At 46.0% G+C, this 17,130-nt stretch overlaps 1 protein-coding gene across 17 annotated transcripts in view; it reads left to right on the top strand.

Annotated features, from left to right (window-relative positions):
• NFIA (nuclear factor I A) overlaps positions 1–17,130 on the top strand; it is a 412,008-nt gene that overhangs the window by 160,670 nt on the left and 234,208 nt on the right. For 11 of the 17 annotated variants that reach the window (XM_027883107.1, XM_027883111.1, XM_027883120.1 and 8 more), the window contains one exon: positions 7,416–7,947. In XM_027883107.1, coding sequence (XP_027738908.1) covers positions 7,416–7,947 — 532 coding nt within the window. Of the gene's footprint in view, positions 1–1,460; positions 1,823–7,415; positions 7,948–17,130 lie in introns of those variants that run through there. The other 6 variants (XM_027883122.1, XM_027883121.1, XM_027883123.1 and 3 more) reach the window with 1 other exon arrangement.

Below are 17,130 nucleotides of genomic sequence, written 5' to 3'. Positions count from 1 at the left end.
GAAAGAAAGAAAGAAAGAAAGAAAGAAAGAAAGAAAGAAAGAAAGAAAGAGAAAGAAAGAAAGAAAGAAAGAAAGAAAGAAAGAAAGAAAGAAAGAAAGAAAGAAAGAAAGAAAGAAAGAAAGAGAGCTAAACCCCCTTGCATTTAAAAAATTATTTATTTTTTAAAGCGTGCTTAGCAAAACGCTGAGTTGGGAGAAATGAGGGTAGCTTGAGCGGCCACCCGTTTAGCGCTCAAATATACCGCCGGGGGGAGGTGGTTTTGCTTTCCCTTTATTTTTCTTGGGGGGGGTGTCCGCGGCTGCAGAGGGGCTGCACTTGACCGTGGCCCCTGCCTAGAGGGCGCAACCAGCCGTCCCGCGGCCAAAAGTCTCCCGAAGGGCGCCAAAAGTTACTTAAAAGATAATGCTGGAAACCGCAAAAGGCTGGGAACGGTGCGGCATGGACGGGGGAAGGACACAACCCACTCCTCTGCCACCTTCTAAACAAGCTGCGGGGGGCGATTTTTCCCCTTATTCCCCTATAGATGGGATTTTCCCTGCATGTGTCGTCTTTTCCCCTATACTTAAAAAAAAAAAAGCCTATAACTACGCGCCTAGAACTGACACGGGGGTCACCTAAACCGCCTCCAGCAGTAGTGGAAAACGCTATTCCCAAGCGGAAACGGGGGACACACACCACCCGGGACACCCTCCGAGTCCCCAGGAGCGGGCTGGAGAGCATCCAAACCCCAAACCCAAACGTTGCCAGTGCCAAGACAATGCGCTCCAGAAGTGGCAAGAGGCGCGGGGGTATTTTAAGAGCTTCACTTTTAGATCTTATAAGTAAGGGGGGTGCACGGGGTGTGGGGTGCGATGTTCAGTTGAATTTAAGTGTTGCTATTTTTTAAAGTAAATTATTATTATTATTATTATTATTATTATTATTATTATTATTATTATTATTATTATGTGAAGTGGAATAAGGCACCTCCGATTCCAAAGCGCTTGATTTAAAATGACAAGTGCCAAAGGGGATGGGGAAAGTTGTGGAAGGCAACGCCGCTCCCTCCGGCACCCCCGCCACTCCACCACCCCATCCCTCCACGGTCAAGGGCCGAGCGGAGCCGCAGCCCCCCACAGGAAGAGCAAAATAAGTAAATAATAATTATGATAAAAAAAATACACAAAACCTCCCCCCCTCCCCCCTCCCAAAAAAAAAAAAAAAAAAAAAAAAAAAAAAAAAAAAAAAAAAAAAAAACCCCCCCCCCCCCCCCCCCCAAAAAAAAAAAAAAAAAAAAAAAAAAAAAAAGAGAGAAAACTTTGAGCTGGGCTCTATGCTCCGCGGCTGGCCGCGCTGCGGGGCGGCGGGGCGGAGGGAGGCGGCGGCGCCGCAGCCCCCTCCCCGCCCCTCCCCGCCCCCGCGGGCGGGCGGCGCGGGGCGCGGGGCGGGCGGTGCGCGGCGCAGAGCGGAGGGGCGCGGAGCGGAGCGCAGGGGCGCGGAGCGGGGGCGGCGGAGGGGCGCGCAGCGGAGCGCTATGCCTTTAACGGCGCGCGGGGCAGGCATGCCGAGCGCGTAGTGCGGGAAAGTCGAGGCGGGGTTAAAGTTCAGCTCATGGAGCGGCTCCGCGCTGGCTGCAGTTTGGCAGAGTTGGAAATGTGAAAGCAAGAAGCAGGCTCGGGGCTCCCCCTCCTCTCCTCTCTCTCTCTCTCTTTTTTCCCCTCCTCTCTCTCCCTCTCCCTCTCTCTCTCTCCCCCTCTCTCTCTCCCTCTCTCCCCGCACACGCACACCTCCAAACCGCAGCCCCCCGCAGCAGTCATGTATTCTCCGCTCTGTCTCACCCAGGTAAGCGGCCGCCGGGGCGCGGTGGGGCCGGCGCTGCGGGGGTGCGCGGCCGTGCGCGCCGGGGAAGGGGCACCACCGCCGCTCGCCGAAACTAACTTTGTTGCCTTTCGCTCGCATCCCCCCCCCCCTCCACCCCCTTCTCGCACGGCCATTTGTGTCGGCACATGGCTAATGGCGCCTACTTATTAATGCTTTAATTAACGGGGGGGGCCGCGCGGGCGCGGAGCTGCGGGACAACCCCGCACGGCCCCGCCGTGCTTGGTCATCCGCGATCGATGCTGCCGATGCCGCCGCCCGCGCCGGAGCGCCCCGCACCGCCCCGCACCGCGGCCCCGGGGCAGTGCTGGAGCCGCTGCGCCGCTCCCGCCCCGGGCACGGCGCGGCCCGCACCCCCCGGCACCGCGCCCGGGGCTTCGCGGGAGCGGCCCCGCCGGCTCCGCGCCCCCCCCCCGCCGCCCCGGGCGCGGACAGAGGGACCGTCCCCCGCACCTGGGCTCGTTCCCGCGGTGCGGCGCGGTGCAGCCGCCTCCGCGTTCAGCGCCCTCCGCACTCCCGGAGGCCGCCGCGGCTGGGGACCCGTGAGCGTGTCTCCCCGCACGGACTCCGCAAACTTGTCCCGCATGTGTCGCGTGTCCCCCCGCCGCCACCCTCCCGCCCGCGGATGGGGCCCCCGCGGGACTCGGCGCAACTTTTGCGCCCCTCGCTCTCGGCGGGACGGGGCTGCGCGGGGAATGTGGTGGTGGGGGCTGTCTCTCCGCGGTGCCCCCTCAGTTGCGCGGCCGCGGAGCCCCCGGCCCCCCCTTTTTCCTCGCGCGCTGCTGCAGGACGCTGAATTACACCCCTTCAATTAGCAGGATATAATGGTTTAACGAGGAAATGCTTTGTGGCGGACTCAAACCCCAGATTATTTCCTCCTGCAGGAGATTTTGACTACATTATTCTTACTAATTTAATTGGAATATTTTTTTTCTCCCGGTGAGAAAGCCTCTCTGGGCTCTTTCTGCCGAGAAAAAGGCGAGGAATTGCAGAGAGAGGGGCGGCAGCTTCCCAGGCAGCCCGAAGAGCTGCAAAAGTTTCGTCCCTTTCTCCCGTCATGGCCCCTTCTCCTTCCCCAGCCTCCTCCAAATTTTGGGGTGCTGGTGAGGAAATGCCAGGCCGGCGGGGACACAAAACTCCAAACTGTACACTTGCTCAAAGGCAGGAGGAAAACGGGAGCAAAAGGAGTTTGCAGAGGCTGGGATGCAACTCTGCGCTCTGCCTGGATAAAGTTTGTGCTTCTAATTCAACTCTTAAAAATACCTGGTTTTTGTCAGCACTGCAGCTGCAGGAGAGACCTCCGGTGCTCCGTGCAGGGCCCACAGCACCCACTTGCTTGGCAGCTCCACGTGGGGCTTCTTGGGCTCAGTAGGCCCAGTTGCACATTGAGAAAATAAATTCATGGGTTAGTTTCTTGTGGCCCAGTCATGTTGTGTGTTCCCCTCTCCTTTTTTTTTTTTTTTTTTAATTTATTTAAAACAAACAAAAAAACCAAACAACCACAAAACAAAACAAAAAAAAGGACAAAAAGCCCGGCATGTGCTTTGACTGTGTTAGGAAAATCCTGCATTCTTGCTGCACGTTTGGAAAAGTAATATGAGGATTAGAGGCCTCCTGACAAACTCTTCTCTCCGAAGGATCAATGAGGTGATTCTGTCATTTTTCCATAAAAAAGAGGGTGAACCCTGAGCCATTGCAAGCAATTTCCTTTTTTATCATTTCAGGAGCTTTTATTGATACAAGTTTTGAAACAGAATTTTTTTTTTTTTTTCCCTGCAAGTTTTGGTTCAAATTTAAAGGGAAGCTCTTGAAAGTGGGTTAGACAAGGAAAACAAACAGAAATCCTGGTTCTGAGCATATTTATCCAAGCCCTGGAACCGAAATGGCACAAGCATTTTGTGTCATCTGTCAGGAAAAATCCAAACATCGTTCCATTTACATATCTGCTGAGGAGCTAGGAAATAGTTGGGGAACATATGCACATCTCCTCATAGATTTACAAGCAAATGGATTGTAAAAATATTAGCAAGGGTCACTGTAGCTGGCTTAATTTCAAAAAGATCTGCAGAAATACATAGTTTCAAAGCCTCCTTTGCAGGATTACATTATTGCGGGCGCCTTTGGGCTGGGATTGGGGCTCTTTTATCATAGTTCCTTTTTTTTTTTTTTTTTTTTTTTTTTTTTTTTTTTTTTTTTTTTTTTTTTTTTTTTTTTTTTTTTTTTTTTTTTTTTTTTTTTTTTTTTTTTTTTTTTTTTTTTCCTATACCTTTCTGAAGAGCAGAAGAGAATTTTGGGATAACAGTACAGAATTGTGTAGCCCAAATTTTAGGTGCTGCTTAGAAACAGGCAGCTCTTGGAAGAGCTGCATCCTCAAACTTTGGAGACTAGTGCAGTAAAGAAAAAACCAACTTTTTATGATCGCTTTTCCAGCTTTCTGGTGTCTTTTATTTTTAGGTGACCCATCCAACACCAAGGGGGGAAAATAAACAGCTTTATCAGATACTTTCAAAGTTTCCCTTCAAACTAACTTGGGAAAGGAAAAGATCATCGCCTTTTCCACCAGTTCCTTAAAATCGTGCTATTTTGCAACGAGGCTGCAGACAAGTTATACATCTGTTAGCAGACTTGCACTTACACATTTCCAAAACTTTTTGGGTGTTTTGGGGGGCTGTAATAATGCTGAAATAAAAAACTGTATTGTGCAGAAACTGCTCCCCCCTCCTTCGTCCCCGCTTCCAGCCCAATTCTGTTTGATCAGTCCTGGCTGCTTTTATTTCCACTTGGACTTTGCTAATACCTCGCCGCCGAGATTGAAGCGGTGCGATTTTCCGGAGCAGCATGTTTACCAAGACAGTTTGAAAGTTGGTCTGTTTATGAGTCATTAACCTTTTCTCCTCATACACCATTTTGAAAAGACACATTGGAGTCTAATAGGGACATGCACACCTCGCGCACGAGCAGCGATGCTTCTCATTTACTTAGCCACAGACCCTGAATTTGCACCAAAAATCATCTTTTTTTTTTTTTTTTTTTTTTACCCCTCCTTCTAAAGTGGTTTTGAGGGTTTTTTAATTTTTTTTTGGGGTGTTTTTACCTCCCCTTTCAGGTTCACATCGTAGAGAAATCAGCTTTAGCGCAGGTTAAAGCAACTCTCTTTTGGACAGTATCCAGCGTTAAGCCAAAAAAGTCTCGAGCACATGAGATCAGGCAGGACAAAGCGCTGCTTAAAGCAGAAAAGTTAAAATATTTCAGGATGTACCAAGACGTGTTTGGAAAGTGGGAAGGCTGGAAGTGCTGCCCTGGCTCGCTCTGGGGCTGTCGAGCCTCTCTGCTCTGTGTACCTTCGCAGATAAACTTCCACTTGACAAAAGGCCTTTTTTTTCTTGACTCTCCCTTGAGTGGTGAAAGAGAAGGACAGGGGGGATCAGGAGGGAGGGTTTATTATTTTTAATAGCTTATAGGGACCTCTAATTTTTATATTTTTATTCTCTTTCCCCTCCTGCTCCCCCCTCCCTCCTCCCCCCCACGAGAGCTGTTTCTGGTGGGTGAGAGTAGCTTCATGTGCTGGGATTGTGCCTCCTCTCACTTTTTGAATCTGCCGACTGCAAACTCGCAGCAATTTTTTTTTTCCCTCAACTTTATTGAAATTTGAAACTATCATTTTTTCCCATAGAGGAGGGAGATAAAAAAAAAAAAAAAGAAGAATGTGCCAATCATTGGGGTGATTTATTTTATTTTACCTGCTTTTATTTTAGTAATCCTTCATAGTACTTTGATTACTGCCGCTTTGCTCTAATGAAATATGTTGTGCTGTTTGGGAAGTTTTTAACAATGAGTGTTAAAAATAAATGCAATTGTATATTACCTACCTATAGATTTAAGTATCTATAATTCTGAGACCACTTAGAATAAGTGCAATGAAAGCTCTTGGGGAGTCAGCAGAAGGTCTTGAATAAAGACAGGATTTTGCTGGTAGATGTTTTTGCTATTGATTTCTCAAATTTTCATAATTTCTGAAAAGAAAATGCAAATTAAAGTGTTGAAAGGAAGTAAGATGTCTGTTTTAATAACAATATTTACACAACCTGCAATGATTTGGGTAGGAAATGTACTCCATGGGATAATTAAAAAAAAAAAAAAGAAGTTAGTTAATCTGAAAAATCCCCAATGTTTTCTTGCAGGAGTAGGCAGCGGGTGGCTTTTCCCATGCTGGGGAAAACTTTGCACAAATTACTTTATTTTTCACTCCTGGAGGGCCCAATCCTGAGAAAAGGAGGAACTGGAAGCAGGGACGTCCCCAGCCCACAGGACTGGATCAGGCCCCATAGGCTGGATATGTTTTTATGTGCAGCCTGGAGTTCGGTCATTCATTTATTCAGAGAAAAAACAAGAAGCGTGCCCCCAATGTATTATAATATGTTTTGGTCTCTTAGACTGATTTATGTAGTACTTTCTGAAAAAATATATATATAATATTTTTAAAAAAACAAAATCAAGGAGTCTTTCTTGCTTTTTTTTATTATCAGCATAATTTTAATCACGGTTATTTTTGTGCCAAGGGAGAGGGGTGATCTTTAACTCCTCGTTGTACAAAGCAAGCAGTGTCTCCGGATGGCCAAACTAACTTTCCAAGTAGGGCATTTCTTTTTAAATATATGAAAATATCTGACACAATTAATAATTCTTTCCATATTTGCACAAATTGTGCTATGGTTTTCTGTTACTACAGTTTTCAGTTTTTTCCTGTTGATTTTTTATTTTATTTTATAGAAAGGCTCAGAGTTTGACTTTCCTTAATATGCCCAAATGTCCAGTTTTTAGTTGTTTGTTTTTTTTTTTGACTTAATATACACAAAACTTAAAAAAAAAAATTTGCAAGACTTGCTTTTTCTGGGATTTTAGTGTTATTGTTGCACCCGCAGGAGGAATCGACTGCAGTACTTTCTACTCCCTTCACCGTTTCAGGAACCAGAGTGAAAACCACTGTTCATTGTAATTGTATATACAGCTATAGTGGCATTTTACTATACTGCCGGCTGCTATTTCCAAATATATCTTAGGGAAAGTTTTACTATACTTTAGACTTCCCCATACAAACATTGATTGGCATCCAAATGTTTAGGATTTGCCAAATTGGCGGGCAAACGCTGGCTACACCGCAAGCAGCGGGGTCAGGGAGAGAGCAAAGGGAGATATGCGCTCTGTAAGTGGACTTGGAGCTGTGTTTTTAGCTTTTAACTCATTCTAACTTTTTCATTTTTTAGAAATTTGGGGATTGGGAAAAGGGGGCCCCAACGTTGCTGCATCTCCGTTGGGGCATTTGGTTGAAGTTGAAGGCTGTTTTTGGGGGCGGGAGCGGAGGTTTTGGGTTGGCACAAGGGGAAGCGGGGATGTGGCAGTGGCGGGTTCGGGGTCTGTCAGTGAGGATTATGAGTCGCACACCCCTTAAAATTTATAAGCACCCTCCTAATTCTCACCATCCCACAAAAGCCCCGTTTCTGGAAGCTCTTTCTTGATGGTTTCGGTGACATCGACCCTTCTCTGTAACTTTTTTCAGGATGAATTTCATCCCTTCATTGAAGCACTTCTGCCTCACGTCCGAGCGTTTGCGTACACGTGGTTCAACCTGCAAGCCCGAAAAAGAAAATACTTCAAAAAACATGAAAAACGCATGTCAAAAGAGGAAGAGAGAGCCGTGAAGGACGAACTGCTAAGTGAAAAACCCGAGGTAAAGCAAAAATGGGCATCCAGACTTCTGGCAAAGCTCCGGAAAGATATCAGACCTGAATTTCGGGAGGATTTTGTTCTCACAGTCACAGGAAAAAAGCCTCCGTGTTGCGTTCTTTCCAATCCAGACCAGAAGGGCAAGATGAGAAGAATTGACTGCCTTCGCCAGGCAGATAAGGTCTGGAGGTTGGACCTTGTTATGGTGATTTTATTTAAAGGTATTCCGCTCGAAAGTACTGATGGCGAGCGCCTTGTAAAGTCCCCACAGTGCTCTAACCCCGGGCTGTGCGTACAGCCCCACCATATAGGAGTTTCTGTTAAGGAACTCGATTTATATTTGGCATACTTTGTGCACGCAGCAGGTAAGTGCCTTTCTATACCACCTTCTCCAACTTTTCGATTATCTCCGTGCCGGGTGCTGTGCCCTGGCGGCGGCTGCATGGGCCGGGGAGGGAGCAGGGGGTGCTGGTTATCGCTCTCCCGGGGTGGTGAGGAGGACGCCAAAACTTCTCCCCTGCTTTTTTTTTTTTTTTTTTTTTTCCATGGGTTTTTAAGGTGCAGTCACATAAAAGTGGCTCTTGTTTTCCCACGGTTAACAGCATTTCAGGCATCTTTCACAGGTGTTATCCTAAATGTTGTCCTAGAAGGGCTCACAGCTAGACGCGACTGCCTTTATCCTGATTTTGGGGGAAAACAGATTTTAATAGATTTTTTTTTTTAATAAATTTTGTGTATGTTACGCATAAAGTAGTCCAAGAGGGCTAGAGATGCCTGAGGCCTGTGACCAGGAGTACCAGGTATCCTCACCCCATGGGGATGAGATGAGGAGCATAAATTCCACAGAATTTGACTTGGAGGGAAAGGAGAAGACAGTCCCTTGATAGCAAACCTGGTCATCAGGTTAGAGCAGGCACGAAACAAACATCTGGGTAATCCTAGGGGGAAAAGAAGACACTTAAACCCCCCCTGAAATATCCCAGTTTATATACCTAGAAGCTAAGCAGGTCTTGAAAATAATTCCTGATTTGATAATTTTGTCTTTCTGGGGGAGGGCTGAGATGTTTTTGTGGGTGATGAAAATCTTGGGATCTCTGACTCCAACACAAAGTACACTCTGCCCGCGGCGTGACTCAGTGTGCCCAGAGGATGTGTAGTATGTTGACTGGGTAAAATAATATGCTATTGTAGTTCTCCTGAGTGATTATAGTGCAGAAATATGTGTGTGTGTGAAGTGCAAGGCCCCAAGTTTCATGTACGGGATGCTTAGGCCACCCTGCATATCCTGACTTGTGAGTTGAGGGGCTGGACAGACTGGACAAAAAGAGGAGCAGTGGGGAGAGGAACCACAATAGTAGAAACCACTTCTATGTAAATATTTATCAATAAGGAAACTGAGTGAATAACAGCCCTGGGAGCTTTGCATTTCCCATGCCAACTTCTTTCGGAGGGTCTTGCAGAAAGTTTTGGCTCCCCCAAAGTTCTTCTGCGCTGAGTCCCTGCTATGGGTGTTGTGATAGGCAGTGTCACCGCTAGGATTTTACGGATACGATCCCTGTTCAGAAATAAATTTTGAGTATCCTCATGGTATTTCCTACAGATAAGCTGCAACATTTGCTTTACACTTCAGTGAGAGGTAGTAAATCCTATTGCTTGTTTATGGCAAAGTGGAAGTAGGCAAATATTGAGGAAAATTATTTATTTACTCTGGAATTTATTATGACCACGGTGAAGGAAGGATTATGGATTAATGGCTAACTGAAGGGAGGTTGGGACTGGGGCATTTCAGGTCACTTCCCATTCCATCACCAACCCTGAGGAGACCATGGACTTGCATCCCTTTTGTCTACCTTAGTTTCCTTTTCTGCATATCGAAGTGGGGTAATGCATTTAAAGTGCTTTGATATCCCCAGCTAAAACTGCTATTTACACTCCACGACACACAAGTTTTTAGCATTTAGATATGGCATGGTGCTGGTAAATACTGGTCCGTATTGTGTTTCCCAGGCAGCCCTCCCTGGAGCACACAAGTTGTTCATAGAAACCAACGGTCTTGTCTTAGCCTGATTGTAGGGTCATAAAAATGTAGGATGTGGAGAAAAGAACCAAACCCAGGCGTGGAGGTATTTCAGGGAGCTTGAAAGGATCCTCTCCCTGTTATAAAAGTCAGGCAATACACGTTATAAAAGTTCAATATTGTGATTAGGGATATCCCATCTTATCAGCACGCTGGTGGCAAACAGTAGCCTTGATAGCGAACTCTTATTTATTTCTGCCTTCATCGTCAACAGGCAGCAATCGCACTAATTGTCCTTTGGACTACGTTTGCCACAGAAACTAAGCACAAGACCTCGGCTTTTTAGGGTCAGATTTGTGGATTTGTGTGAGCAGTAATGCGCTCGTGTGAAGCACACCACTTCGTGTTTTTGACCGTTGTTTGCTGATTGCACGCATCGCATTGTGCTCTTAATGCAGTAGCGTGTGGTGGCGTATTCCTGCTAAACTTCAGCAGGGAGGGGGACAAAATGATTTTTGGGAGGTAGCACAGCATGCTCTCCGTCCATATCGCTTCACAGAGGTGTACCAAAAACCTTGCATATAGGCTACCGCTTTCTTCCCCCCCTTTTTTTCCCGTTTTTTCCCCCCTCCGATGTATCCCAGCAGTCTTTGTTACACCTGAACATTGGCCAAGTTGACAGCCATTGGTTCCGCAGACCCGCAGTAATGGCAGCTTGTGCCGGGTGCGCAACAGGAAAATTACAAAAGAAAAAAAATATTAAGGGTCCTTTGTCTCCAACTCCATCAGACCTCGCTCCCTAAATGTATGGACCGCATATTTACAAGGAGGAAGTCACCAGTGCAAATATTAGGTAGGCTGGTCAACTTACATATAGCGGATTTGACAAGCATCTGCTATAGTACAGAAGATTTGTAAACACTAAACAATGTTTTTACCTCCTTAAAAGTTTTGAGAAGTTGCCAGTATTGGCAGGAGGCAGAGACTCTGAAACGTGCTTGAAGATACGTGCCAAAACCATTGTGACCTTTTCACCCATAGTGCTCGCTTCTCTTTTTCTTGTGTTTTGTTGTGTTTTTTTTTTCCCCCCACTTTTCGTCTTCTTTTTTGGGCGGAGAGTATTCTTTTCCAAGATGCCCTTATTCGAGATGACTTCGGCAGCAAGATGTCCCTTTCCTTCTAAACATGTAGGATAATTATTGCTTTGAATCCATGCTTTTTCTTCAGTAGGCACTATCATCTGTAAGGGAACACATGTGCACAGATTTAAATAGTGCTTCTTACAAAGCTACTGAAATCAATTATTCTCTTTAAGAACTGGCTAGAAAGAGAAAACAAAAATATGCAAATAGGCAAACTACATGTCATTTTCATTAAAAGGAAAAAAAAAGAAATTAAAAAAAAAAAAAAAGGAAGATTGGTGTTTTGTGAATTAGAGGTTGACCAAAAAATGTATTGAAATCTAGAGTATTGCTCTCACACTGCAGTTTCTAATCTGCTTAACTAAAAGCAGGCAGCATTTTCATACCCTGAACTTGGGTTTGCTTTTTAGTTTTCACTTATTCTGTGCTTGTATCAAATGACAAGTTGGAAACCATTGTGGCAAACCGTTTTCTTTGTGGGAGTCAAACAGTAAAGCTAATTTATGACCGGTCCTTTACCAGATGATCTGTATCAGAATCTACAATATACTAGGCACGTGGCAAGGTCACAATTTAAGTTGTTAAGGTCACAACCTTAGCCACCAGGCATTTGACCTTTTAGATAAAGTTAACCTTTGTTCATTAGTAGGCACTCAACCGAGAACTTTCTGGAGTTTTTTACTGCTTTGGAGTTACTTCTGCTAATGTGATCAGATGGGAGAATAGATTCGCAATAGAAGTAGTTAAATTTTGTGAGAGGTCACAGTTTTTAGAGCCTTTTCTAGTGGCCAAAGCTGGATGGCGGGCCAGGAGGCGATGCTGCAATGCCTGCTTTATTTTTTTGACCGACCATCGTTACGCGCTTCAGGCGAGAATTAAGCTCACGAGGTATTTGTGGCAGAGAAAATCTTTTAATCTTTCAGAAGGACATTTAAAAATCCCAAATTTAAGAAAAATCTGGGGCTAGGGCTTTATTTACATGAGCTCATTTTTCCGTTTGTGTTTAGACTAGAAACCAGTGAAGATGCAAGAATTCAGCCTTATTTCTGCGATTCAGAATTTATTTAACCTCTAAATATACTCTGTGGCTAATTGCTGGGCAGTGGTATAGAGCACATGACCTTGAACTTTAGGCAGACCCATTAAATGTTCCCATCAGCAGATTTAAAATATTTCTGCTTGGACCACCGCAAAGAGGCATTGATGGGAATAACCCAAAGATGAGTTAAGGCAGAAAGCGCCTGCAGATAGCCCATGAACCCGTGGAGATACTGGGGGGTCCAAAAGGTATCTAAGGCTTTGCGCTGTAATCTTTTAGTACAATTGGTATTGATTGTTGCTGCATTAATCCTGTTAATAGCCGCAGCCGGCCCGGCATGTCGCAGGGATGGCAGAGGTGTCCTGACAATACCGTACGTCACTGAAAGAGCTGTCGCAGCGCCTTGAACTCCCGATCGCTGCTCTGCAAAAGTGGAGTGTTCCGTGGTGGAAACTATTGCTGGCTCATACAGAAACACACACCGTATTGTTTACTTAATTATGCCGAAGCGAAGGCTCATTTTTAATTATTTAGCTGACTTTCTCGCTTTGCCCTGATACCACATTTATTATTTAATTTAAAATCAAAAGGGCTTGCGCTACTGTTAGTTTTTGATGCGTTTTACTTTTGTTTTGGCTAGGTTATTGTCATTCCATCGTACGGGTAATCCAGATAGCCGTGATATGCAGATTGGCCAGATGGTCATGTTAACAGATTGAGAACCTACTTCCCACTGCTAAAGAGCAGGTGTAAGATCAGTGGGCTTTTTTTTCCCCCTCTCCTTTCCTCACAAGTTTCAAGCAAAATGCTCTTTAGACAGTTCATAATGGGAGTTAAAAAGGGACACATTTCAAATGGTGTTTATTCTGTGGAGATAATACGTAACGTTCATGTCATTTTTACGCGTATCTGAAGAGTTTTAAAGCATCCATGACATTCCCTCCACCTATAATGCTTTGGAAAACCTACTTCCAGCCTGTGACTGTTCCGGTGTATATCAAAAATAGTTCTTAAAGTTTTGTTCTACAGACAGATTGCAGTTACTCTTACCAAAAGACCACTCAATCAGCTTTGCAGAAGATATCTCACACATGTTCCCTGCACAGGGCTCCCTGAGCACGCCCAGGGCAACCTGAGCAGATCAATGTTCAGCTGAGATTTTAATGTTTTGGGACTCATAGGGTTGTTTTTCTACTCTATTTTTTTTTTGCCACAGTGAGGCATATGTAGTTTTAAAGAAAAAAAAAAAAGTGAAACTAAGACATCTCACAGTATTTCTGCCCTCAAGGAGTAACAGGAGAAGGCATACTTTATGTTGCTTTAGCGTTATAAACAGTATCCATAAAAAGTCAGTGGTGGGAGCCCGGGTCTGTATCTCAGTTGGGAGAGGTAAGGAGAGGACAGCTACAGCACATCAACACCCAAAATTTCATGCACTCACCTATTGCGGACAAGCATGAGACACAGCGACCTGCACACGGCGCATGACAGGAGAGATATCTCCATGTATGGATGCTCTCTTCTTTGGGGAGTGGGACTGGCTGCTTGCTGCAGCCACAAGCAGGGTGGTAGCTGACAGAAGAAGGATTTAGGTGGGACAACTGCTGTCCCTGTGCAGTTGAAACTGAGCCGGTGAGTATCCGTGATAATTCAGATACTAACTGGTGTGGCACTTGGGACAGTCTGCTCTATCATGAACCCCTGGCAGGAGTTCAGTCATGTGGTTTAGCTTTTCCCTTTCTCCAACAACAACAACAGCAACAACAAATAAACACTGGATAAAGGCGTATTTCGTATGCTCAGGATGTTTTCCAGGTGATGGGTTTGGCCGGTATAAGGGTGTGTTATTTCCATACCTCCCGGCTTCGAGGTGCAGAAGCAGGAGAAGCCTGTGAGTGGTAAGAAAGTTGCCCAACACTGCTGGCTTTTCTACAAGTGACTGCACTTTTATATTTCCCTTCTTTTCCACCCAATGATGAATAGCATTAATTTAGATCTATTTAAGGCAAGTGTGGGAGAAACCACAATCTTTGTTGTGGTCACTGCTGTACACAGCGGGGCTGAATGTTTCTCTTGGTTGAGGCCTCAAAGCTGAATCCGGAGAACCCAAAACATCGTGTCAGCTTTTCAAACCCTTCAAAGAGACAGTGGAATCCTAATTGTTCATAAAACCCACTATTTATTATTACAATTATGTATTTTCTCCCCATTTGGATGTAAAGGAAAGGGCATCCCTTGCTTTCTGTGCCTTGAGCTTCTTCACAGCTCCTTCTCCTCCTCCCCCTGATGCTTCTGGCTCAGGCACTGGCGAGGTTTTTACAACCAGCAAACAAACCCCATCCTGCTGCTCCAAAACCCCTCAACCCCTCCCAAAAAGCCTGTGCTTTGCTACACATGTCCCAGAGTGGGACCCTCTGGGTGTTGGGGACTGTCCCCGGCAGAATGGCTTTGGGGCATCCTCATTGGGAGCCATGGATCTGGCTCTGCCCCGCTCCCTTCCGCACAGACAAGGGCTGGAGCTGATGATTAAATTACAGGCTGTAAATTCAGGGGAAATTATTTTAGCCTCCTAACAGCAGCTGACCTGGAGATTTCCTTATGCCAGTGAGGGCTTTTGGTAGATAAGGGTTGTCGGTGGACTAAAAATCATTTTAATTGTTTTGGTTTTTCCATTCATGTGGTGCAACCACATCTCTGGTGTTGTTAATTATCGCCGATATTATGGGAGCCACCAAAAACCCTGGCTGGGATCAGCACATGGGTCATGGTGCCTCAGATGTGTGGGGCCATTTTATCCTAGCAAGGGGTTGCAGTGTTTTATCCCCAATTGCAAGGGCAGCGCCTGGGCAATCCTCTCATCACAGTGTAATTTTAAAGAGAGAACAGTGTATTTATATATTGTTTTTTAAGTGTTTCTAGCTACCATCACCCCATGTCCCCACCCCAGGGGTGGCTGTGGCACCTGAGCTCAGCCTGGTGTGTAGCACCATCACGGCTTGGTGCGTAGGAGGAGGATGTGGCCCTGTAGAGCATGGATTTGGGCTGGATTTGAGCCGCTGCCTGTAAAATACATGAGGGCCTCCATTTTGTGTGCCAGATTCTCATGTGCGAGTCAAAATGGAGAGCGGCACAGTGGAGTTCGGCTTAGAGCGAAGCGGGTAGGCTCATGTTGCCCGCGGTCCCTGTGCCACTGCGGTGCACCCAGACCCGCAGTGAGGCCCAGGAGGGGTGTCCTGAACTTATTCATCCATCAGTTCCTCCTAAGGGGGTCTCAGTCTCTTCTCCAGGTCCTTAGTATCCACCTTCCCAGTCCGAGCGCTATCCCGGTGTCACAGCCCAGACAGCACGTTGGCTCTGGGGCCGGCATGAAGGGCCCCGGGGAGCTGTTCCTCCTTCCCGTGGGCTTTGGTGCACATCAGTGCCATTAGATCAGTGAGATAAAATCAAGATGGGTTTAATGACATGCTCTTCTGAAAGTTTCCTGGATTTCATTGTTCATAACTTGGACCTGACTCGGGTTATTTACACATGAGGATTAAAAAGCTGCAAACAACTGTGTGATTTTTAGGGGCTGAAAGCAATTAGCATATGTGGGTAGGAGGATACACGGCATGTCTGCGTTCCTTTAAAATATAAATCACAGTTATTTAATTATGCTTGGAGAGGGCAGATTTAAGGATATACTGCAAAATGCATTACCTATTATACCAACACGATAATCTTATTAACCTTGCTTTCTACTTTTTAATTTTATTGTGCACCCTGTACAACTCTTATGATATCAAAAATAATTACTTGGAGAATACATGATGTCAGAGGTCTGATATGACATTTATCTTCACAAGTGAGGAGAAGGCTCTCTCGTGCATTGCATTGCAGCACGGGAGGCATCCGGCAGGTCCACACCAGGGGAAGGAAGTGGGGATGGGTGTCATCAGATGCTCTTTATTGTATAGAAGTGCATGTTTGCAGATTTGTGTTGTATCTGAGGGGTGGCTTCACCAAACTTGATGCAATTCAACATCCTCAGTCCTCCCAAAATATATTTTCTTGCATGTGCCACACAACTCCTGTAGGTGAGGCAGTATTTCAGGGTGACTCCATGCATCCAGCCCCAATTCCAGTTGGATTTCCTGTTAAACCCTGCGTTCTCCATCCCATCCCTCTGTCTCTTTTTTCTTTAATCCATCTCTCCTAATGTTTGAGATGTGTTGATATTTCCCCCTTTATTTTGGGAGGGAATGGGTGAGGGTGAGGGGAAACAAACGCCATAATAATATCCTTTTCCAGAAGAATATAGTTTAATTTTGTGTGTGCGTGCAGCAGCTGCCATTGGCAAGCTGTCGTCTTTGTTGCCATGGGCTTTTTTTTTTGGCATGCGTGCCAGAACATGATTGGATGTTTCAGCATGTTCATGTTTTGGGGTGAGATATATCTGTAGTGAAGCACAAAATGATCATGGGGTTGGTGGGTGTTCAGAATAGGGTTATTTCCCCAGGTGAGCTGGCTGTGCTGGAGAGGGTCATGCGAACGTGGTACCTGGTGGTTGTTTGGTCGATGAGGGAAAACTCGCTGGTGCCCTGGATTTTTTGGTGGTGTGAAAAGGGGGTTTAAAAGAATCACAGGAGGGTGTATCCCTGCGGTCTCTTCCAGCAGGACACCCTTGGGGTGCAGTGGGAAGGCCCTGGTATTACCTGGGGGGACCAGCTGGTGGTTTTCTCCTGCCCCTGTCACTTATCTGGTGCACGGGAAGCTTGTGTCCATCCCTGGCTCTCACTGACACTGTGGGGAGCTGAATGGTGGCACCAGAGAGTTTGTGCTTCCTGAGCTCTGGTGATACAGAGGTGCCTGCAGGGATGGAAACACACCTTCCACAGGCGTTGAACCAGGGCAGCATCACCCGTGAGAGCTGCGGGTAATAGCTCGTCCTCTGGACCTGCCACCATGGCCCTGATCCCTAGTCACAGAGGTGTAGCCAGTGTTGTTCCTCCTTCTTGGTTTCATCCATTTATCACATCCATAAGATGCCCATAACATCAATATCTAAACAAAACCTAAACCTGTTCTGCACCATCCTTTCCTGCTGATCCCAGCCTCTGTCATGCCATGTTCAGTACGGTTGGATTCAGTGATCTTAAACGTCTTTTCTGAAGTAAATGATTCCATGATTCTAAGCAGCAAATGATGGGAGAGCGAGAGTGCTCTGGGAAACCCACCATGTAGGATAATTTCTAGGTACAAAATGCATTAACAAACTCATGAGGAATATTTCATAGCGAGGCATCTCCATGCAGCTCAGATTAGTCCTAAACTAGAGCCTCTGGCAAGGGAAAAGTTTTCCGGGTTCATG

Source organism: Empidonax traillii, unplaced genomic scaffold (assembly GCF_003031625.1).
Source record: "Empidonax traillii isolate 1590-97213 ecotype Southwest subspecies unplaced genomic scaffold, ASM303162v1 scaffold118:size1038473, whole genome shotgun sequence".
NCBI classification, from domain to species: domain Eukaryota; kingdom Metazoa; phylum Chordata; class Aves; order Passeriformes; family Tyrannidae; genus Empidonax; species Empidonax traillii.
This window is presented reverse-complemented; position numbering and strand designations above follow the sequence as displayed.